The 23,941-nt window shown below is 52.3% G+C and overlaps 1 protein-coding gene and 1 pseudogene across 1 annotated transcript in view; both read left to right on the top strand.

Moving 5' to 3' along the window:
- The window catches only part of USP20 (ubiquitin specific peptidase 20), a 44,675-nt gene that overhangs the window by 9,168 nt on the left and 11,566 nt on the right, over positions 1-23,941 (top strand). The window contains exons 2-15 of the mRNA XM_014482575.2: positions 680-794; positions 4,567-4,663; positions 9,637-9,690; positions 11,440-11,502; positions 11,778-11,909; positions 12,923-13,019; positions 13,291-13,360; positions 14,436-14,549; positions 15,601-15,679; positions 17,505-17,952; positions 18,497-18,634; positions 18,994-19,103; positions 19,384-19,556; positions 20,190-20,284. Of these exons, the coding sequence (XP_014338061.2) occupies positions 4,583-4,663; positions 9,637-9,690; positions 11,440-11,502; positions 11,778-11,909; positions 12,923-13,019; positions 13,291-13,360; positions 14,436-14,549; positions 15,601-15,679; positions 17,505-17,952; positions 18,497-18,634; positions 18,994-19,103; positions 19,384-19,556; positions 20,190-20,284 (1,654 nt within the window). The 5' untranslated portion in view covers positions 680-794; positions 4,567-4,582. The remainder of the gene's footprint in view (positions 1-679; positions 795-4,566; positions 4,664-9,636; positions 9,691-11,439; positions 11,503-11,777; positions 11,910-12,922; positions 13,020-13,290; positions 13,361-14,435; positions 14,550-15,600; positions 15,680-17,504; positions 17,953-18,496; positions 18,635-18,993; positions 19,104-19,383; positions 19,557-20,189; positions 20,285-23,941) is intronic.
- LOC102268114 (prefoldin subunit 2-like) lies at positions 2,074-3,062 on the top strand (annotated as a pseudogene).

The raw sequence follows: 23,941 nt of genomic DNA, 5'->3' as shown, positions 1-23,941 counted from the left end.
GGCCCCCCGTGGCCCTCCGCTGCCAAACCATCTCTCGGGGATCACAAAGGTAATGCCCAGCAGTGACTAGTGAGGGGTCTGACACCGCCCCGGGGGTAGGGCTGACCCTGTTTGCCAGCTCCACCCAAGCCTTCTTCAGCCGTCCCAGCAGTGGTGTGTTTTCATTGTCCCTGGAGACATACCGGAGAGTATGTCTAGCCTGTGGATGCCCCAAATGTCCAAAAATTCACTCCCTGCCCCCCCTCCCTCAGGAGGAATTGTGGGCTGTTTATAGCTTCTGCTTGGTGTTGAGAGTGTTTCTTTTTCAAGGTTTATGTATGTATTTTATTTTGATGTTGGCCGTGCTGGGTCTTCGCTGCTGCGAGCACGCCTTCTCCAGTTGCAGCCGGCGGGGGCCACCCTCTGTTGCAGTGTGTGGGCTTCCCTTGCTGCAGAGTACAGGCTCTAGGTGCGCGGGCTTCAGTAGGTGCCGCTCCTGGGCTCTTCAGCACAGGCTCAGCAGTTGTGGCTCAAGGACTTAGTTGTTCCAAGGCACGTGGGGATCTTCCCAGACCAGAGGTCAACCTGGTGTCCCTTGCATCACAAGGCTGACTCCTAACTACTGGACCCCCAGGGAAGCCTTGAGAGTGATTTTTAAGGTTAACAGAACGACATGAAGTGTGCTGGTTTGTCTTCCCAGGTTCCCCAGCAGAAGCCTGTGCTCACCCCAGCCCAGCGCATCAACTCACCACCGTTGGCCGGGACCGAAGAATGCGGAGGGTGACTGCCTCCGGGGGCTGTCGCTTTGCACAGAGGTAGGGCCTTCAGCCTCTCCCACTCAGGTGTCGCCCTTACACACGGACCAAGAAGGAAGTATAGATTTTTCTTTTTAGGTGAAATGATAGAATCTTGGTTGTGTGGGTTTTTTTTTTTTTTTCTTTTTTGAGTCTCATAGAAAGATGTATGCGGATGAAATGATGTGATATCTGGGATTTGCTGCCCAAAGGAGGAAGTGGCAGGTTGAGATTCAGCAAGGTTGGCCATGGATTAATTGTGAAGCCAGGTAATGAGTGCTTGGGGGTGGGTTACACACTTCTGTCTCCTTCTGCCTATGTTTGCATTTTCTGTACGTTCCAAAGAGCGGGCCAAGAGTCTGACCCACTTGGGTTTTGGCCCCAGTCCTGGAGCTCCCGTCTGCAAGACCTGGGACTAGAGGTGTCCTGTTTAGTCATCTATAAAACGGGGAAAGCCCCGCCTCTGAGATGGCCGGGGAAGCTTTCAGGGGAAGAATGCATGGAAAACACTAAGTTTGGCCCCTCGTCAGCACCAGTCACTCCTGTCTGGCGTGGAGTCTGGGCCACTTCACCGTGGGCAGATCTTTTGGGGTGGGGTGGGGCTTGCAGGAGGGCGCTTGAGGGGTCCACCTCCCTCTGGTGGTTGCACAACCTCTGCCTTTGATTAAAGCACCGTTGGCTTCTCCTGCATCTTTGATTGGGCCCTTTTTCTCGGTAACAGTTTGGAGCTAGAGTCAAAAGCCAGGTTCCTGGGTACAATTTCTGCTAAAATATTGGGTGGCGGCAGCATTTACTTATTTATTTTTAAACGTTTTCTTTCGAGATAATTATAGACTCAGAGTAAGTTGCCAAAAACTGTGCTGGGAGGTTCCCTTCCCCACGGTCCCCAGTGGTACCGCATCTCTGGTGTATCCGTAGTACAGCGTCATGACCAGCAGAGAGACCGGTACACCAGGGAGCTCATTCAGACTTCACCAGTTTTACTCGCACTTGTGTGTGTGTGTGTGTGCACGTGTGTGTGTTCAGTTCCAGGCAGTTTTCGCTGGTGGCTCAGACGGCAAAGGCATCTGCCTGCAATGCAGGAGACTTGGGTTTGATCCGTGGGTCGGAAAGATCCCCTGGAGAGGGGAATGGCAACCCACTCCATATTCTTGCCTGGAGAATCCCATGGACAGAGGAGCCTGGAGGGCTGTATTCCGTGGGGTTGCAAAGAGTCGGACACAACTGAGCAACTAATACGTACAAATGCATACAGGTCCATGTCACCACCACCACAGTCAAATACAGAGCTGCCGGCACACCAAGGAGTTCCCTCCAAGGAAGCATCTGCTTTTCAAACTGAAATAGCTTTTTTCCCCTTCTGGTTTAAAAAAGAAGAATTAGCAGGCAGTGAAGATGGCGGAGAATGGCGGTCTCGCCGGCGAGAGCAGTGGGAGCGGCACGGGGCAGGGGTGTCCACAGAGCGGGTAATCGCTGGCTTCAACCGTCTTGGGCAGGATCAGCGGGGCCTGGCGTCCAAGGCCGCTGAGCTGGCGATGGAGTTGGATGAGCACAGCGCAGTGACTGATACTCTGAAGGAGGTAGCGATGGAGTTGGATGAGCACAGCGCAGTGACTGATACTCTGAAGGAGGTAGCGATGGAGTTGGATGAGCACAGCGCAGTGACTGATACTCTGAAGGAGGTAGCGATGGAGTTGGATGAGCACAGCGCAGTGACTGACACTCTGAAGGAGGCAGCGATGGAGTTGGTTGAGCACAGCGCAGTGACTGATACTCTGAAGGAGGCAGCAATGGAGTTGGATGAGCACAGCGCAGTGACTGATACTCTGAAGGAGGTGACTGATGAGCACACGCTGAAGGAGGCAGCGATGGAGTTGGTTGAGCACAGCGCAGTGACTGATACTCTGAAGGAGGCAGCAATGGAGTTGGATGAGCACAGCGCAGTGACTGATACTCTGAAGGAGCTGGCGATGGAGTTGGTTGAGCACAGCGCAGTGACTGATACTCTGAAGGAGGCAGATGAAACCCGCAAGTGCTGCCTCATGCTTGGAGGGGTGCTGGGGGAGCGGACCGTCCAAGAGGCGCTGCCTGCCTTGGGGAACTACAAGGAGCAGATACAGAAGATCACAGATGCTGACACAACAGCTTCAGGCAAAGGGAAAAGAACTAAATGAACTCTGGGAAAAGCACAACCTTCGTCTCCTGGGGGAAGGCAAGAAGCCAGCAGCCAAGGAAAACTCAGAAGGCGCTGGGGCTAAGGCCACCTCAGCCGGCGTGTTGGTCTCCTAGGAACCAAAGTCTTTGCATTGTTTTCTACCCTGATTCCCACTTCGAATTTCTCTTTATTGTTATTATTATTTTCTCTGCCATTGTAATATTTTTTTGTTAATTAAATGTTTTGGTCAGGAAAAAAAAAGAGAGAATTATGCACAGAAGAGCGTCAGGATGGAAGTTTGCCACAATATCATCAGCAGTTTATTTTACTTTATTGTTATTGTCGTTTAGTTGCTAAGTCATATCCAACTCTTTCGTGACCCCATGGACTGTAACCCTCCCAGGCTCCTCTGTCCATGGGATTTCCCAGGCAAGAATACTGGAGTGGGTTGCCATTTCCTCCTCCAGGGGATCTTCCTGACCCAGGGATGAAACTCGTATCTCCTGCATTGGCAGGCAGATTCTTTACCACTGAGTCACCAGAAACTGAAGTGAAGTTGCCCAGTCGTGTCTGACTCTTTGTGACCCAGTGGACTGTAGCCTCCCAGGCTCCTCTGTCCAGGGGATTTTCCAGGCAAGAGTACTGGAGTGGGTTGCCATTTCCTTCTCCAGGGGATCTTCCCGACCCAAGGAGCGAACTCAGGTCTTCTGCATTGCAGGCAGACGCTTTACCGTCTGAGCCTCCAGGGAAGCCCTCTATTTTGCTCCTATACCTTGTACTTTAAAAAGTATATCGTCTGAGTTTTGTTTTTATAATTGTAAAAAAAAAAAAAACAAAAGCAACAACCACACAGCTCTTATGAAATCTGTCACCCAGTTACACCACCGTTGGTGCTTCAGCGAACATCTTCAGACCCCTTCCTAGCTTGGTTTGCCCGCCCTTCTCTGCGACTTTCTCATTCTCAAATAACATTATCTGGAGGAGCTGCTGCTCTGACTTCCTCCTCTAGTATCTTGGAGTTTAAAGATTCTTCTGTAAGTGGGGTTTCTCACAGGAAGTGAGATAAGTGGCCTTTGGGTCACCTGGCCTCTCTGAAGCTCTTGAGAAGAGGGAGCTTGCTTGCTCAGAGAAGAGCGCAGTCCCCTTCTGGTTTTGCCTTTCTCCTTGGTTTTCAGCCCTGGCCTCTCCACCCTGCCCACTGCTGCCCCCTAGTGTAGAGTGGTCTCCAGGTCAGGGAGCTGGTGTCTCTCAACAGGACTGCAGTTTTAGATTCCCTAACAGGCAGCTCCCCAAATGCAGGAAGCACCCTTGTGTCTTCCCTATCAACAGTTCTCATCATCACACCCAGCGCTTGAATTCTAATCATCTCCCTGCACTTGCTGTCCCTGGGCCAGGCATTTCGCTGATATTTCCTTAGTGAATCTTCTGAGCAACCCTTCCGGAAGGTGTTATCTCCTTCTCCAATCGTCAGGCGAAGAGGGTGAGGCTCAGAGCAGTTAAGTAGCTTCTCTGGGTCACCAGCAAGTACGTGACAGATCTGGGGCTCGAGACCCAAGTATGCACTTAACCCCTCAGCCTCTCCTGCCTCCAGCCGGCAGGGGCTGCCATTAACCCAGGATCCCTTGTGTTTCCTTATAGGTGAGCCCGGGCCAGCATGGGGGACTCCAGGGACCTTTGTCCTCATCTTGATTCGATAGGGGAGGTGACCAAAGAGGACTTGCTGCTCAAATCCAAGGTAAAGGGTCAAACTTTCCGGGACTGAGGCCCACACCCAGGGCACCCCCCGCCTCCACCGCATTCCTGGGATACAGACATTTCTGAAGCCGCGGAAGCACTGGCTCCCAGCAGTCTCAGCTTGGCCTTTTATGTAAATGGAAAAGCTGGCGTCTGTTCAGGAGGCCTTCCGGGGCTGCGTCCTAACAGCCATTAATTACCACGTAGACCATCCATTTGGGAGCGCTGATGCCCATTAGTGGCTGGAGCAGGTGCAAGGCGGAGAGTCAGGCTCCGAGAGTCCACGGGCGTTTTTGCACACTTGACCTGAGGAGGGCTCAGGGAGGTTCAAAGAGAAGAGGTGGGCCTCTGTTTTTTTTTTTTTTTTTGTCTATACTGTGGCTTGCAGGGTCTTCGTTCCCTGACCAGGGATCCAACCCGTGCCCCCTGCAGTGGAAGCTTGGAGTCCTGACCGTGGGACCCCCAGGGGACTCCCAAAGGTGGGCCACACTGAGTAGGGAGGATGTGCTGTTTGTCTGTTTGTTAGATTAAAAACAATTTAAGTAGGTAACGCTTTCACATGGTTCAAAAATGAAATGATGTAAGAAGAAAAATGTCAGGGAGTCCCCCTCCCACCCGTCCTGTGCTCACCCTCTCCATCCCACCCTCCAGACAGCCACGAACGTTGGATTCTTTTGTATCTTTTCAGAGTTTGCTTATGGGAATACTTATTTTTCATTTCCCCTCTATTACATAGAAAGCAGCGTACTGTAGCTGTTTTGGTAACGTGCTCTGTTCGCCTGGCAGAGTATCTTGGAGCTCTGTGGTCTCAGCACATGGGTCTCGTGGTCTGTCTTAAAGCTGCATCATAGTTCACTGTGTAGACTCCGCAGCCGATCCTCTGTGGGTGGACATCTGGGCGCTTTGCAGCATTCTGTCTGTATAGTGTCCTCGTGTTCAGGGGCAGGGCCGTGTGGAGGGGCCATTCCCAGGGGTGGGGTTGGGTCAGACTCCTAGACAGATTCCTGTGTCTTCTTTCCAGGCACCTAATGCTGGTCATTCAGCCTCCCTGCACCAGCAGGTGCTGGGTGGCTTCTGGCCTGAGCTGGCTCAGTCTCAGGTGTGATTCTTCAAAGTTCCTGTGGCTTCTTTTGAAGTCGTCTTGTTTGCTGCTACTGAACCAGGTTCATCTGCTGATTCATAGCAAGCCAAACGCTGAGACACCGAGGTTTGCAGCAAAGAAAGGGTTGATTCACAAGTGAGGAAACAGGAGAACAAGCCTCAGATCAGCCTCCCAGAAGGCGAGGGTCTTGGAATATTTATGGGATGAAGAAGCAGGATGGTCTTAGGCATGGGGAGAGATGAGGTCATCAGTGTTCTGCACAAGTGTGTCTGAGTTATGTGCTTCTTCCTAGGATGCGTGTTCAAAAATGGAGGTGCTTAGCATGATCTGAGGCTGAAGTTTTGGGCCCTTTGACATCAAAATGTCATTTATCAGACACTTACACACACCCAGTTTTAGGGTCAGTGGTCCCAAACAGTCTTAGCCGGCTCGAACTGGACAAGACTCCAAGTTTCTGAAAAAACAGCTTAGACCCCTATTACTATAGCAACGCATACATCAGAGCTGTTATCTGTAGGGGTGATTAAGGAGTCTTGTGATGTATAGGCTAGGGGTTTTTTACCCAGCTGTTCCCTTAGTTGCTGTTGTGTAAGACAAGTTCCATTTCTGTTCATCACCAGTTTCTGCTAACCCTGTAGAGGATGGTTTCAGTGTGGTCAGGAGGAAGAGCAGAGCAAGGCTGTGGTGCATTTGCCCCATCTAACACTGGTCTCTTCCTGCGTCTGCACAAAGGAATAAGTGAAACAAACTGAGAGTTTCTTGGGAAATCTGAGAGCAGGGAGGAGACGAACAAGGTGGGAAGAGGGAGGCAGAACTTGGGAAGATCGGGCTGGGACATGGCAGCCTTTTGGAAATCTACAAAATGAAACCAACGTGGTTTTAAAATACCCAGAAGGCGCAAGGACTGAGCCGGGTAGCTCACAATGGAGGCGATGCAAGTGGCTGAGAAACTCTTGAAAAAAGGTGCTTGACTTCCCTGGTGGTCAAGGATTTGGCCAGGAAACCAGCATGGCACCGTTTCAGATGCGCATGGCACAAACTGCTGTCACTCAGGAATAGGGAGGAGGGACGTGGACCCGATGTTTGCAGTCAAGTTACCGTGACTGCAGGGGTTCAGTTCCCGTGCTCGGAATGTGTCTAGGAGCAGTGTGTGTACCAGTTACAAGATACAAATACAGCAGTGTTTACTGAGCATTCTTTGTAAAAGGAAAACACTGGTGGTCAAACGCATATCTACCAGGAAGGGAATGAGTGAAACAGTTGTGGCGTCTGTACCCACAGTGTGGGCCCCCGTGTACTTATCGCAAAGAATGAGATGGGGATCTCTGTGTACAGACACAGAAGGGTGGCCCTAAGTAGGTGACAGAAGCCTGTTACTGAGAAGTGTGTACAGTGTGATCTCATTTTTACTAGCCCAAGGTATGGAGGGAAATACTTCAAGTTATTACAGCATGTATGTATTATATATAATACACTACATATTATGTACAGCATATATGTAATATATGATACATTATGTACAGCATACATATATACAATATATGACACATATACAGCATATATGTTTTATATATAATATACTACACATTATATACAGTGTATATGTATTATATGTAATATAGGACACATTATATACAGCATATATGTATTATATATAATATATGACACACATATAGCATGTATTATATATAATATACTACATATTATATACAGTGTATATGTGTTGTATGTAATATGCTACATATTATATACAGTGTATGCGTCATTTAAGTTGTTGAAATAAGCACATAATACTTTTATCATTCATATGACTGAAATGAAAAAACAAATTTGGGAAGATGGGAGTGAACTGTGAAATCAGAAAGTCACAAAAGAGATGACAAATTTGGAAAGGTCAGGAGTAGCAACTTTGAGTCTATCGAGCAGACTGGTCTCCTGCCCCCTTAGCATCCTTGGCAAGAGACCCTAAGACACAGACTGCAAACCTCAGCCCCACTGATGGGATGAGCTGCGCCTTCTCAACCTTGCTGAGAGAGCCATGTTCAGGATTTTTACAAACACAGCCAGAATCTGGGCTTAGTGGAAAGAAGTTCCCATGGAGGCCTAAGGGTCGATGTGGCCACCCTTGGGAGGACACTAGACCTTTCCCGTAAGTCTGATGACCCTGACTCCTCAGCTGATAGTGCTTCTGACAGTAGGGTCATGACCTCTCCAAACCTCCATTTCTCATCTGTAAGAAGGGGGTCTTGGGACCTATTGCAGAGACTGTGATAAGGATTACATGAGCAAGGTCCAAAGAACTTAGCTGGATACCTGGCTCATTATGATCCCTCACCAGGGATCAGCTCTGTAACTGCTTCAGAGACCAGTGCTTAGAATTCATCTCACAACTGGCAGAGACACACTGGGTATTGTGAAAGCTCAGCTGGAAACTGCTGTTCTAGAGAGGCACAGAGAAAATTACTTAGGACAGTTTAAATTATAATGAAAAGACCTTGAAATATAGTGAGTTAAATGAGATAGGAGTTTGCTTTTCTCATTGAGCAGTCCAGATGTAGGTAGCTCTGATAGAGTGGATCTGTCATTCTCAACACATGCCTTTCACCTCCAGGTCCAAAGTGGTTACTTGAGTTCCTGCCATCACATCTGCATTCCAGCCAATGGAAACAGGAGAGAGACCAAGGGTTGTGCAAAACTCAGAAGTGGCACATGTCACTTTTACTGTTACGCTATCGACTAGAACCGAGTCCCATGATCACAGTGGGGGCTAGGACACATAGTCTGTAGCTCACTGACCATGTGCTCAGCCAAAATACGTAGATTCTTTTATTAAAGCAGGGAAGAGAGATATCAGTGGACCAGAAGCAGGCTCTGTCATCCTGATCAACAGATACCTGGGTGTTTCTGTGGTCAACAGATATACTGATCTGATTTGTACCATACTCTGTGAAGTCGTAGGGGTAGGCAAAACAGACCATCCCTCCTTCATGGAGCCCATAGTCTAGCCGGGCAGAAAGGCTTAAATAAATGAGTGTCATAAAGGAACTGGCAGTCCGGAGTTGATGATAAGAACGTGCAAGAGAGAAAGAGGCTGATATTCCCTGGTTTACGCAGAGAACCAATAAAGCTCTTGACACAGGGCTTGTATTGCTCATGAAGGCACAGGGCACCCTCTCAAGGGGCTGAAGGCACAGGGCGCCTTCTCTAGGGAGTCTTGGAAACCCGGGCAGGAGAGTACGCGCGACGGGTTTCTGCGCTCCATCAAATTAGCCGGAGAGAGAGAGAGAGAGAGAAAGAAAGAAAGAAAGACACGGGGACCCAAGCTCTGATGGAGCAGAGTGCTTTAATGGTCTTTCTGTGAGTATATATAGGCTATGGTACAAGAAATTTCTTTCAACAATGATAAAGATCAGAAAACCAAAAGTACAACAACCGTTACCAAGGGAACAAGGGATAATAATGGTCACAAGGTCAGGAGACAGTCCATATCCAAGAAAGAAGATCGAGACTGGGCAGTTTTGTCTTAAGGAGAATGTTTACTGAAGGAGATTCAAGCCTGTCTCATCGTATGACCTCAGTCCTGAGAGCTGCGTGCAGTTCTACTCGCTTCTGGCAGAAGCTGATAAGCAACAGAGGATTTATGAGAAACAGCACGTAGGAATCCTCCTGTTAAACATTCCCTGATAAGCTTTAAGTGATTGTATTGAAAATGTTTTTTCAGGCACATGAAAAAACAAAATTCGAACAGTAAAGCTTAAAGTGGCCCCGTGGGCTGGAATCTCTGTGAGGCAAAGCCTCTGGGCTGAGTCTGATGGCTCATGTCCTGTGGCCACTCACACCCTCCTCTTGGTCTCTTTCCCCGCCTCACACAGAGCACCTGTCAGTCATGCGGGGTTTCTGGACCCAACCTGTGGGCCTGTCTCCAGGTAAGTTTCCTGCAGCTGTTGGGGCCCTGGAGCTGGGTCCAGACTCTGGGCTGGGAATACCTGTCCTCTGTGGGCGTGGCCTGAAACCTTGGGCAGGGACACAGGGCATGGATGTCTCGGGTGTGGTGCCCAAACCAAGAGGGCCCCAGAGTGTGTGAGCCCCTGGGCTGCCTGCCCTTCCAACCATTAAAGATGAAGAGGGAAAAGCTCTGGACTGAATGAGCCCATCAACATGAAGGGGAAATTTCTGTTCAGCACGTGCATATGAGACGATGTAGCATCTTGGCTGTGAACCCTGGCACTTGTTAGTGGCAGTCAGTTCCTGGGCTGGGGCTTCCCAGGTGACTCAGTGGTATAGAATCCACCTGCAGTGCAGGAGACGCTGGAGACAAGAGTTTGATCCCTGGGTCGGGAAGATCCCCTGGAGGAGGAAATGGCTACCCACTCCAGTATTCTTACCTGGAGAATCCCATGGACAGAGGAGCCTGGTCGGCTACAGTCCATGGGGTTGCAAAGAGTCAGACGTGACTGAGTGACTGAGCATTCACCCACCCAGCCACACACACATACACACACACACCCCTGGGCCAGTTTGGGTCTTCGTTTTGCCATCTATAAAGCAGAGGCCACAATACTGACGACTGCCCCCGCCTTGTGGACCACCCCCCTTAGGGTAGAATTTGGCAAGATGGTGCCTGTGATGGCCTTAACATGGTTCGTGGCCCTTAGACAGTGTCCAGTAAAATCTGGTTGTGATTATTATGCTCATGCAAAAGAGTAACAGTAAATGTGTGAACAAGTGACGATTTTCTCTGAGGGGGGCAGAATTACAGATAATTCATTTTTCTTTATAACTTTGTAGTGTTTTCCAACTTTGCCACAAGTATATATCACACTATATAATCTTACTAAAAATTTCTTTGAAAACAAATACAAGGAGAGACAAAAAAAGGCAGCAAATGGGCACAAAGATCACAGTTCAAGTCTCTTAGCAGAAGGCACAGGAGCCTCCGTAGGGCTCTGGCCTCGTCCTTTGGGGCCTGTCGCTCAGGGTAAACTACGCTGCAGGACATGGTCTGGGGCCCCGGGGACGGCAGGAAGTGGGGGTCATGGCCCTGCCTCCTGGGAGCCCACAGACGCCCCCCTAGAGACCGAGACGGAACCCGACGCAGAAAGTGACGCCGCCCCTCTCCAGCTGGTGCATGGCTGACCACTGCTCAGGGTGCACCAGCGCTCTCCTGCAGTGAAGCCGTCTGACAGCCAGGGCTGGGTGGAGACCACAAGCTGGGCCGTGGGAGCTGGGCGGATCTGGGGGAGGAGAGTGCAAGGCCAAAGGCAGGTCACCACGGGGCACGGGGTCAGCACAGGGCCCCCGGCTGCCTCTGCCCGTTCAGCGTCCCCGTCAGAAAATGGCCATGAGGCCCAGGCTCCCCCCGCCCCCACCAAAAGTGTGGCCCTGCCAACTGGCCCATCAGGAAGTGGGGTTTTGGTGGAAAAGGGGTGAGTGGAGGGAGGAGCAGGTCAGGGCGCCCAGCAGCCAGGCCTCAGCCCAGGGCCCACCGCCCGTCTCGCTCAGAGGCGGGGCAGCTGTGTGGCGGCCAGCCGTGCCCAGTGCACACCTTGGGTGTGCAAACCGGCAGCCGGGCCTTGGTCCCTGGGGTCCCGGGGTGGCAGCGGGGATACCCCCTCACGGCGTGGCCCTGTCTGTTCTCTCGGCCCCCCGCCCGCTCCCCTTCCATCTCTCCCCAGGTCTCCTGCTCCTACGTTGGCTGCGGAGAATCCTTCGCTGACCACAGCACCCTGCACGCACAGGTGAGCGTGGGCCCTGAGGTCAGACCCCAGCTCCAGCCGCCCTCTGGCTCCACCCGCCTCTCTGGGCCTCGGCGGTTGTGTGTGTAAAATGGGAACAGTCACGGCAAAGAAGGAAGAGAGAAGGCAGCCGCAGCCCTTGGCAAGCCTGGCTGAGGTGGGGAGCAGAATCTGAGATTCCTGAAAATCTGAGATTTTCCCGAGCCCGTGTAGCTGAGGCAGGCCCGCGGCACCCGGTAGGCCAGTGTGTTCTCCTTCCTCTGCACCCTGCCCTCTAGGCGAAAAACCACAACCTGACGGTGAACCTGACCACGTTCCGGGTGTGGTGCTACGCCTGTGAGAAGGAAGTGTTCCTGGAGCCGCGCCTGGCGGCCCACCCGCCTGGCCCCGCGCCCAAGTTCTCAGAGCAGGTGAGGGGGCGCAGGGGCCAGCCGGCGGCGAAACAAGGGCGAGGGCAGGGCAGCGGGTCCCCGATGGTGTCTGTTCCCACTCCGAGTTTCCAGGTGGCTCTGAAGAGCTCAAGTCAGCTAATGCCCGCTGAGCCCCAGCCCTGTCCAGGGCGGTGTGAGGGCTCAGGATGCAGAGGTGACTGGGGGCGGGTAGGCCTTGGGGGTGCCCTGGGCCAAGGCCGGCACGGGAAACACCCAGACACCCTCCCCCCAGGCAGTGCACCAGGCCAGGAGCCATTCAGGCCCTTCGAGGAGGCGGGTGGGAGAGCCCAGCGTGGAGCTGACCCTCAGGGAGGGCTCATTAAATCAGCATCTGAGCCTCCGGAGAGGCCTGACGTGTCTGGGTACAGTGCTGTCTTTCCTCCATGTTGACAATGATGGTCACATAATAGGTGCTCAATAAATGTGTATGGCCTATGTTTGTGGACTTAAATGATCAATATATATGAGTTGTTTTGTTTTTGTTTTTGTTTTTTTTTTACAAAAAAGTCTATAAAAAAGTATATACAAGTCCTGTTTTGGATGTGTGTGTGTGTATTAACAGTTTAAATGCAACAGAGATATAATAATCAACAGTGTTTGTCTCAGAAAAGTTGGGCTGCCTGTTGTTTTTTCTTTGTTTCTATTTTTTTCTCAAATTTGTTATAAATAAAATATTATTACTCATTACTGTAAGTAAAGCACAAGCCAGAGAGTTCTTAGGGCAAAGCCACCAGTTCAGTTCAGTCGCTCAGTCGTGTCTGACTCTTGGCGACTGCAGCACGCCAGGCCTCCCAGTTGGTCCATGACCATCTCCCGGAGTTGCTCAAACTCATGCCCTCTCTTAACCACCATGTCCCCTGCTCAGGTGGGCTGACTGAGTGGCTAGGGGTCTGGGCTTCTCCCCCGACACCCCAGCGCAGGGCCCGTGCCCAGCCCCTCTCCCCCCTCACCTACTAGTCTTCCTGACTTCTCACCCTGGTTCTTGGACGCAGGACTCTCCGCCGCCCTCCCACCCTCTGAAAGCCGTCCCCATCGCTGTGGCGGACGAAGGAGAGTCCGAGTCGGAGGACGACGACCTGAAGCCACGAGGTAACAGCCCCGCGAGCTGTGCCGCCTGGACAGGTGGGGCGGCGTAGGGTGGTCTCTGTGACATGAGGGCTTCCCTGGAGTGCAGCCCTGGGGCCCAGCAGCCCTCAGCCACGCCTCAGCCCTGTGCCCCTGGGCAGGCCGGCTTCTTTCAACCCGGGTCGCTGCCCTTGCTGACTCGGCAGGTTTCCCGGGCAGGTCCTCGGGGGCTCGGGAGCCACAGCTCCTCTCCGAGTGCTCATGGTCCCCTCCCTCTGTGTGTGCTGGTCCCCAGGCCTCACGGGCATGAAGAACCTCGGCAACTCCTGCTACATGAATGCGGCCTTGCAGGCTCTGTCCAACTGGTAGGTTTCGCCTCATCTGGGATTTGGGGGGCCCTGGGAATAGCAGCTGCCGCCCCCAAGTTGGGGCGTGTGTATTGCTCATAGAAGCCTGGATGTGCGTACACATCAAAACGCCCCAAACCACACCTGCCCTTTGACCCAGCAATCCCTCCAATGGGAATTTCTCCTAAAGGAGGTACCAGTACCCAGAGAGGTTGAAAAAGCTGTCTGTGCTGTTCCTCACCCTGCCATTTATTGGAAACATGTTAAAGGCCCATAAAAATCACAAATTTAGTACAGACCAGCTTTACGGTGAGTTCAGGGAAAAATGGTGCAGGACAATATTTACTGAAACGGGGAGGAGTTCAGAATATGATAAGTAGGAAAAGGTTGTGATCCTTTATATGGTGCAGTCCCATTTTGGGGGTGAAAATATTTTTTTCCATCTAAGACACCCTCTACTCCCTGAGGCTGGGCCATCTCCTCTGCCTGGCACTCAGGGTCTCACACCTACTAAGGGTTCTGTGTGTGTGTGTGTGTGTGTGTGAGAGAGAGAGAGAGAAGGAGGGCAAGGATGGGGGCTCTGCATGCATAGAAAATTCTAGGAGGATATCTTCAGAGTAGCTATCCCCACTCATGGTAGGATTAAGGTCAGTTACTATTGTTTGCTTATCTGTACTTCCTAATTTTTCTACAATAAATGACTATTTCTTATGTAACGAGGTAACAAAAACAAAGAAAAAAGAAGCGAGGGAGAGGCCTTCAGGCTCAGGAAGGTTTCTAAGCAGGGGCCGATGAAAGGAGGGGTGATGCTTCCTCTAATTTTTACACAACAGTCTTTAAAGAAAGACCTTATCTCCAGTGCATTCACATTCTACGGTGGCGGGGTTAGGACTTCAGTGTATGAATTTGCAGGGGGATACAATTCAGCCCCATAACAGGTGGGGTCTGTCAAGTCACCTACAGGTATTTATGGCTCTGGGGGGCCCTGGTATATCCCCACACAGGACAGGTTTTCTTCTCCAGCCAGCTCTTGTAAATGATGCCATGTACCCTTCTCTTCTTTGCTGACCTGGCTCCCTGCCCCCTCCCTCAGCCCCCCGCTCACCCAGTTCTTCTTGGAGTGTGGAGGCCTGGTCCGCACAGACAAGAAGCCAGCCCTGTGCAAAAGTTATCAGAAGCTGGTCTCTGAGGTCTGGCACAGGAAACGGTGAGTGACCGAGTCCCCGACCTCTGGCAGGGGCATGGGGACAGGCTTTCTGTCGGGCCCCTTGATGGAGCACTTCCAGTGCCCTCAACCTCTCGCTACCACGGGCCACACTTTCCCCTGTGTCATGCTTATGGGGGCCCTTCCAGGTACAGGTCACAGCCAACTCTGGCTCGCAAACTGGGGAAACTGAGGTTCAGGGAGATTGAAGCGTCTAGCCCAAGATAACACATCTTGTGAAAGGCGCAGCAAGAACTTGAACCTGGCGTTGACTGCAGCTGGCAGCGCTTCAGAGCGTGTGTGCTGCGGTCTGGAGACACACGGTGACCACTCCTAGGTCTCAGCCACATCTGTGCACATCGAACAAGGTTTCAGAAGTGGTGGCTGACACTGACCAGGGGCTTTAGCTCAGTGTAAAAGGAATTTAAAGACCAGATGCTTGGGGTAGATCCAGGAAAACGTTAACATTGGGAATAAAGTGAGTGCATCGAAATATATTAAATTAAAAGCAGATTATTAAACAGCATGATGCAATACAGCTCCAACTTTAAGCCACGTTCAAGTGTTTACCTGCGTGTAATTTTGTGTCTGCATTGTCCAGGAAACGTCTGGAAATCTTCATGGTCATTATCTCTGCAGGATGCTGCTAGTGTTGATGATTCTTTGCTGTGCTTTCCTGAAATTTTGTATTTTTTTTTCCGAAATTTTCTACTGTTGAATAATGAACATGTATGACTTTTGAAATTAGAAAGCAACAGTAAATATTTCAGAATGAGAACCATTTTAAAGGAGGCATGTCACGGGCTGGCAGGACGTGATGCCATCCTAGTCAAGAGCTGACTAGGCCTGGCTGAGCCATGACTTGATGTTTTCCTTTCCTGACCTTAGAGATGTGCAGACCTGCTGGGTCCCTGGCCGGGCCAGCACCGCCCAACATCGCGGTAAACGCCACACAGAGCCTGATCTGGCCATCATGGTTGTCCAGCTGCCCTCTCAGGCTTGAGTAGCTCAGAGCAGACCACCGCCTGTACTAACGGATTTGGTCTTCCTACAGCCCCAGCTACGTGGTTCCCACCAGCCTGTCCCATGGGATCAAGTTGGTCAACCCAATGTTCCGAGGCTATGCCCAGCAGGTAGGCCATCTGAGCTGCCCCGGGGGACACCCAGGGCTATAAACCAAGACCAGTGTGGAAAAAACCAGAGGTCTGCTTTGCCAGACGGGACTCCTAGACCAGACTTGCTGCCCGAGCCCTTCATGGGTGCAAGGACCTCAGAGCCTCCCAGAACCTGCTGGTGTTCTCCCCACTTGACAGGTTGGGAGACTGAGGTTCAGCAGGCAAGTCCTTGCCCAGTGACCACGTATCAGTTACACAGCTGGTACAAGGCAGAGGGGAGAGTTGACCTCAGGCAGCCTTGATTCTAGGCGCATGCATCTCTGACCACTCACATAGGCCTGTGCTTTCTCCTTCCCCGAACCACGGGCAGAATTTCACTCTTAGTAAACTAGACATTTTGATGGTAAGTTTTTGTAAATCTAGAGAACCCCTCTGGAATCAGTGGTATCTTTCTACAGCATAAAATCATGGACCCACGGTGAAGCAGAATGCAGCCACATGCTGCCCACTGCCCCAAGCTGACCGTTCAGGTCCTACCCCAGATGGGGGTTTCACTGCTGGGCTTGCAGCCGGGGCTGAACCTGTTTGACATTCTGCTGATGAAATCCACCCAGAGCCGGCCCCCTCCCTCAGCTAGAACTGAGAAATCAAGGCCCCTCTCTCCATGTCGGCGACCTGAGGCTTTGGGTGTGCAGCTGGCTCTGGCCACTGCATAGTCGCCACCTTGTGTGGGTGGGACTTGGGCCCTAGGGGCTGCTTCTGACATCCAGGTTGGGGACTGTGAGGGACAGGACTGGACTTTGAACCCAGTGGTCCCACACAGGCACCAGGGGCCCCCAGCTGCCCGCGGCCTGCACCATCATCTTCTGACCTTCTGAAGCACCTCCTGTGTGCACCGTGCCTGCCTGAGCCAGTGGGCAAAGCTGTGCCAGAGGCCTTGCTGCCCTGGCTCCCCCTGGGCTTGCGACCTCATCACAGAGTAGTCAGGGTCACGGCAGCACTGCCAGGATCAGAGGCCCAGCCAGCCTGCAGTGGCAGCTGTGTTCTGCCCACTTCCTGTCCTGGCCACTGAGTCGTGCCCAGGCCTGTGGGACGCCTGTCCCTCCTGCCACAAGTCATTGGAAGGCGTGGGCACCAGGGCTGGCAAAGGGCCAGAGGAGCAGAGAGCACCAGAGATGGGTTAAGATTGTTGGTGGCCTGGCCTGCCGGCTGGCGTTGCTACCCACAAAACTCAGCCGGGTGCTCACATGCATACACCCCCACAGCGTCACCTGTGTCCTACTCAGCTCCGTGCTTACTCTCACTTCCCCTCCTTTTGGGAACAAGGAGACTTTCATGGCTGAACGCTTACATCCGCTGTCTCCCATGCTCAGTCAGAAGCAGGGCTGGAAAGCAGGAGCCTGGAGACGGGCAGACCTGGGTCACCCTGTCCACTCTGCCACTTCAGAGCACGAGACCTGGGAGGGGTCGGCTGGCCACCCAGCCTTTGCGTCCTCCTCAGTAGAAGGGGTGGAGAAGGAAATGGCAACCCTCTCCAGTATTCTTGCCTAGAGGATGCCATGGATAGAGGAGCCTGGTGGGCTGCTGTCCATAGGGTCGCCCAGAGTTGGACACGACTGAAGCGACTTAGCACGCATGCATGCATTGGTGAAGGAAATGGAAACCTACTCCAGTACTCTTGCCTGGAGAATTCCAGGGATGGAGGAGCCTGGTGGGCTGCCATCTACGGGGTCGCACAGAGTCGGATACGACTGAAGCAACTTAGCAGCAGCGGCAGTAGAAGAGGGTCAGGTGGGCCCTTCTGGGGAGGGCTACCCATGCTGAGGCCGCCCTGGAATTCCAGGACACCCAGGAATTCTTGCGCTGCCTGATGGACCAGCTGCACGAGGAACTCAAGGAGCCCGTGGTGGCCACAGCGGCGGCGCTGACCGAGGCGCGGGACTCGGACTCGAGTGACACGGATGAGAAGCGGGAGGGTGACCGGAGCCCCTCAGAGGACGAGTTCCTGTCCTGCGACTCCAGCAGCGACCGCGGCGAGGGCGACGGGCAGGGGCGCAGCGGGGGAGGCTCCCAGGCCGAGGCGGAGCTGCTGATGGCGGATGAGGCGGGCCGCGCCATCTCCGAGAAGGAGCGCATGAAGGACCGCAAGTTCTCGTGGGGCCAGCAGCGCACCAACTCGGAGCAGGTGGACGAGGACGCCGACGTGGACACCGCCATGGCCGCCCTGGAGCAGCAGCCCCCGGAGACGCAGCCCCCCTCCCCGCGGTCCACCAGTCCCTGCCGGACGCCAGGTACCAGCCAGCTGCGGGAGCACCCCGGCCCTGTTGGGCCGCAGCCCTACCCTGGGGGGTTTAGACGGGAAAGAATCTGCCTGCAGTGCAGGAGACCTGGGTTTGATCCATGGATCTGGAAGGTCCCCTTGAGAAGGGAATGGCAACCCACTCCAGTATCCTTGCCTGGAGAGTCCCATGGACAGAGGAGCCTGGTGGGCTACAGTCCATGGGGGTCGCAAAGAGTCGGACACGACTCAGTGACTAACACTAGGGGGCTGCTCTCCCACTAGACCTGGCCTGTAGGTGAGCAGTCAGGTGAATAGCATGTCACTTGGTGAAGGAGTGAGATAGGAGCCTTCCCCGAGTTCAAGCCCCCAGCGGGAATGGGAAGTGTGTGGACACAGGTCCTGTGTAGGGGCTGGGGAGTGGGCTGGGCTCAGGACAGAGGAGACGTGGTGGGTTCAGGCCTTGGTGCCCTTCGGAGGTGCTGGAGGTCTTCCTGACCAGGCTAGGGGCTGGCTCAGCCGCCCAGCACTGTCCCCCTCGCTCCGTCCGCCCCTAGAGCCGGACAACGAGGCGCACATGCGCAGCTCCCGGCCCTGCAGCCCCGTCCACCACCACGAAGGCCACGCCAAGCTGGCCAGCAGCCCTCATCGTGCAAGCCCTGTGAGGATGGGGCCGGCCTATGTGCTCAAGAAAGGTTCGGAGGAGCGGGAAGGTGGAGAGGGGAGGCGGGCAGGGCCTCCCATCCTGGAGCTCGGGCAGGGGGCGGGAGCGGGGCGGGTGGCGGAGGTTGCGCCCCTGGTGGCGATGTTTGGTTCGCGAGCACTTGCTACCAGGGGCTGTGCCAGGCGCCCTTCACGCGGTGTCTCTGAGCCGTCCTAACATGGCTGGGACACGAGTTGTTGCTGGGGGGGATCCCACAGACCCAGGAGGTGGAGTGGGAGCTGGTCACGTGACTCGTACAGGCGTGACCACCCAGCGCCTGCCCCTGGCGCCGGGCAGGCGGGCGGGGCGGGGCCTAGTCCCAGGTCTAGCCCCAGGATGTGGTGCCCCCAGCCCAGGTCCCCGGCAGCCGGCGGCGGAAGGAGCAGAGCTACCGCAGCGTCATCTCGGACATCTTCGACGGCTCCGTCCTCAGCCTCGTGCAGTGTCTCACCTGTGACCGGGTGGGTGCCGCGCGGGGAGGGGAGCGATGCACAGGGCTTCCCACTCAGCTTGGGGCTGGGGCACTGGCTCTCCGCCCGGTACCTCCCGACGCCTGCATCTCTCTAGAGGCAGGCCCTGGTCCTGGGGCTCCCCGTGTCCCAGGACTGGGGAGCTGGCTCTCTGCCACACACCTGTCATCTGGCAGCTGGGGTTTGGGGTCCAGACCTGGGCTCATCTGGGCAGGGCAGAACCCTGGCAGATGGAAAGCCAGGCTGACCTTCAACCTTCCCCCCGTCCCAGGTGTCCACCACGGTGGAGACATTCCAGGACCTGTCACTGCCCATTCCTGGCAAGGAGGACCTGGCCAAACTCCACTCGGCCATCTACCAGAACGTGCCGGCCAAGCCGGGTGCCTGCGGGGACAGCTATGTGGCCCAGGGCTGGCTTGCCTTTATTGTGGAGTATATCCGACGGTGGGTCCACCTCCCTGCCTGCTGGAAGATAACCACCCTTGACCTGGTCTTCCTGGAGCTGGCAGCCTGATGGGCCAACAGACCTTTAACAGCAAAATACCAGCTTTCACAGGGATGAGGGTGTAGTTCGGAAGGGGCTTGAGGCTGAAGGATGCTCGTGAGTTAGCATGTTCTGTGGCCATACTGAGGTGGCCTGGTGTGAGCAGGGCCATAGATTGGAAGGCAGTATGATGGGGAGAGTGACCAGGTGGCAGCTAGAAAGGAGGGCAGTGGCTGAGTGAGGGCCTGGCCCTGCAGGGAGAGCCGGTGGGCTTTCTGGAGCCCCTGTGTGTTCCACGAAGCCTGCTTTACCCTCCTGATGTCAGGAACCTGTGCTCTGCCCTGAAGACAGGCCAGCATGGCCAGGGCCTCTTCACAGACAGGGAAGGCAAGACTCAGGGGGAGGTGACGTCACCCTCGCAAGGACACTGGCTGGTGGTCCCAGGTTTCTGGCTCCAGACCTCAGCTCAGACCATGTGCCAGGCCAGGCTGCCTCTCTGGATCCAAACAGACCTCAGCCCCCCAGGCCCCCCACGTCTTACTCTTGCCAAGACCCTGGCAGCACCCCCCCACACTCGCTTTCTGTCTCTGTAGGTTCGTGGTGTCCTGTACCCCTAGCTGGTTTTGGGGGCCAGTCGTCACCCTGGAAGACTGCCTGGCTGCCTTCTTTGCTGCTGATGAGCTGAAGGGTGAGTGGATCGGGCGGGAATGGGGCTGGGGGGCTGGGTCAGCATACGGTTCAAGGTTCCGGGACGCACTCTCAGCGTCTCACCCCTGCCTGTGGACTGGGTCTGGGACTGCACACTCTGGCAGCCCCACCAGCCTGAAGCTCTTAGGGGTTCCCCTGTTTTCCTTTCTTTACTTATTTGGTGGGCAAATTGGATAGCATTCTTTAATTTTGCGTTTCCTTGATTATTGATAAGCTCAGACATTTAAAAAATGACTGTATTTCCCATTTTGAAACTTCCCGTTCCTGTCCTCTTCCTGCTTTTCTGTTCAGTGATTGGCATTGCGTTAACCTTTGGGAAAACCCCTTTTAATTTTTAAGTGTGGTAAGATATGTATTCCCTTCTGGAGAAGGGAAAGGCTACCCACTCCAGGATTCTGGCCAGAATTTCATGGACTATACAGTCCATGGGGTTGCAAAGAGTCGGACACAAGTGACTTTCACTTAAGACATACATAACATAAAATGTAGCGTTGTGACTACTTTTAAGTGGTCAGTTCAGCGTAGTGTTAACTATATACATACTGTTGCGCACCCAGTCTTCAGAACGTTCTCCTCTTGCGGAGCTAAAACTCTCTGTCCCTTAGATAGCCGTGCCCGGTCTCCCCTTCCACCCGCCCTGGGCAACCACCATCCTACTTTCTGTTTTTCTGAACGTGACTATTCTACTTGCCCCATCCAAGTTGAATCATACAGTGTTTGTCGTTTAGCAACTGGCCTGTGTCTCTTAGCGTAACGTCCCCAGGGTTCATCCATATTATGGCAGGTATAGAATCTCCTTCCTGTTTTAAGGCCGAATAATATTCCATCATTTTGGATAGACCGTGTTTTGTTTATTCATCATCTTGTCAGTGGACCCTTGGCTTGCTTCCACCTTTTGGCTCTTGTGAATAACGCTGTAATGAACAGGGATTCACAGATAACTCTTTGAGACAGTGATTGCATTCCCTTTGGTTATATGCCCATTAGTGGGATTTCTGGGTTATTTGATCATTCTCAAAATTCTGGCTTGCTTGAAATTCTCCAAGCCAGGCTTCAACAGTACGTGAACCGTGAACTTCCACATGTTCAAGCTGGATTTAGAAAAGGCAGAGGAACCAGAGATCAAATTGCCAACATCCGTTGGATCATCAAAAAAGCAAGCGAGTTCCAGAAAAGCACCTATTTCTGCTTTATTGACTATGCCAAAGTCTTTGACTGTGTGGATCACAACAAACTCTAGAAAATTCTTCAAGAGATGGGAATACCAGACCACCTGACCTGCCTCTTGATAAACCTATATGCAGGTCAGGAAGCAACAGTTAGAACTGGACATGGAACAACAGACTAGTTCCAAATAGGAAAAGGGGTACGTCAAGGCTGTATATTGTCACCCTGCTTATTTAACTTATACACAGAGTACATCATGAGAAACGCTGGGCTGGAAGAAGCACAAGCTGGAATCCAGATTGCTGGGAGAAATATCAATAACCTCAGATATGCGGATGACACCACCCTTATGGCAGAAAGTGAAGAGGAACTAAAGAGCCTCTTGAAGGAAAGATAGAAGCATCTGAATGCAGAGTTCCAAAGAATAGCAAGGAGAGATAAGAAAGCCTTCCTCAGCAATCAGTGCAAAGAAATAGAGGAAAACAACAGAATGGGAAAGACTAGAGATCTCTTCAAGAAAATTAGAGATACCAAGGGAACATTTCATGCTAAGATGGGCTTGATAGAGGACGGAAATGGTATGGACCTAACAGAAGCAGAAGATATTAAGAGGTGGCAAGAATACACAGAAGAACTGTACAAAAAAAGATCTTCACGACCCAGATGATCACGATGATGTGATCACTCATCTAGAGCCAGACATCCTGGAATGTGAAGTCAAGTGGGCCTTAGAAAGCATCACTACGAACAAAGCTAGTGGAGGTGATGGAATTCCAGTTGAGCTATTTCAAATCCTGAAAGATGATGCTGTGAAAGTGCTGCACTCAATGTGCCAGCAAATTTGGAAAACTCAGCAGTGGCCACAGGACTGGAAAAGGTCAGTGTTCATTCCAATCCCAAAGAAAGGCAATGCCAAAGAATGCTCAGACTACCACACAATTGCACGCATCTCACACGCTAGTAAAGTAATGCTCAAAATTCTCCAAGCCAGGCTTCAGCAATACGTGAACTGTGAACTTCCAGATGTTCAAGCTGGTTTTAGAAAAGGCAGAGGAACCAGAGATCAAATTGCCAACATCCCCTGGATCATCAAAAAAGCAAGCGAGTTCCAGAAATACATCTACTTCTGCCTTATTGACTATGCCAAAGCCTTTGACTGTGTGAATCACAATAAACTGGAAAATTCTGAAAGAGATGGGAATACTAGACCACCTGACCTGCCTCTTGAGATCTCTGTATGCAGGTCAGGAAGCAACAGTTAGAACTGGACATGGAGCAACGGACTGGTTCCAAATAGGAAAAGGAGTACGTCAAGGCTGTATATTGTCACCCTGCTTATTTAACTTATACACAGAGTACATCATGAGAAACGCTGGGCTGGAAGAAGCACAAGCTGGAATCAAGATTGCTGGGAGAAATATCGATAACCTCAGATATGCGGATGATACCACCCTTATGGCAGAAAGTGAAGAAGAACTAAAGAGCTTCTTGAAGGAAGTAAAAGAGGAGAGTGGAAAAGTTGACTTAAAGTTCAACATTCAGAAAACTAAGTGATGGGACATCTGGTCCCATCACTTCATGGGAAATAGATGGGGAAACAGTGGAAACGGTGTCAGATTTTATTTTGGGGGGCTCCAAAATCACTGCAGATGGTGATTGCAGCCATGAAATTAAAAGATGCTTACTCCTTGGAAGGAAAGTTATGACCAACCTAGATAGCATATTCAAAAGCAGACATATTACTTTGCCAACAAAGGTCCGTCTAGTCAAGGCTATGGTTTTTCCAGTGGTCATGTATGGATGTGAGAGTTGGACTGTGAAGAAAGCTGAGCACCGAAGAATTGATGCTTTTGAACTGTGGTGTTGGAGAAGACTCTTGAGAGTCCCTTGGACTGCAAGGAGATCCAACCAGTCCATTCTAAAGGAGATCAGCCCTGGGTGTTCTTTGGAAGGAATGATGCTAAAGCTGAAACTCCAGTACTTTGGCCACCTCATGCAAAGAGTTGACTCATTGGAAAAGACCCTGATGCTGGGAGAGATTGAGGGCAGGAGGAGAAGGGGACGACAGAGGATGAGATGGCTGGATGGCATCACCGACTCAATGGACACGAGTTTGAGTGAACTTCGGGAGTTGGTGATGGACAGGGAGGCCTGGTGTGCTGTGATTCATGGGGTCGCAAAGAGTCAGACACAACTGAGCAACTGAACTAAACTGATGAAAGTGAAAGAGGAGAGTGAAAAAGTTAGCTTAAAGCTCAACATTCAGAAAACTAAGATCATGGCATCCAGTCCCATCACTTCATGGCAAATAGATATGGAAACAGTGACAGACTTTCTTTTCATGGGCTCCAAAATCAGTGCAGATGGTGACTGCAGCCATGCAATTAAAAGACACTTGCTCCTTGGAAGAAAAGCTATGACCAACCTAGACAACATATTAAAAAATACAGACATTACTTTGTCAACAAGG

Source organism: Bos mutus, chromosome 11 (genome assembly GCF_027580195.1).
Source record: "Bos mutus isolate GX-2022 chromosome 11, NWIPB_WYAK_1.1, whole genome shotgun sequence".
Taxonomy (NCBI): Eukaryota; Metazoa; Chordata; class Mammalia; order Artiodactyla; family Bovidae; genus Bos; species Bos mutus.
The sequence above is the reverse complement of the archived record's forward strand: the minus strand, read 5'-3'. Positions and strand labels throughout refer to the sequence as shown.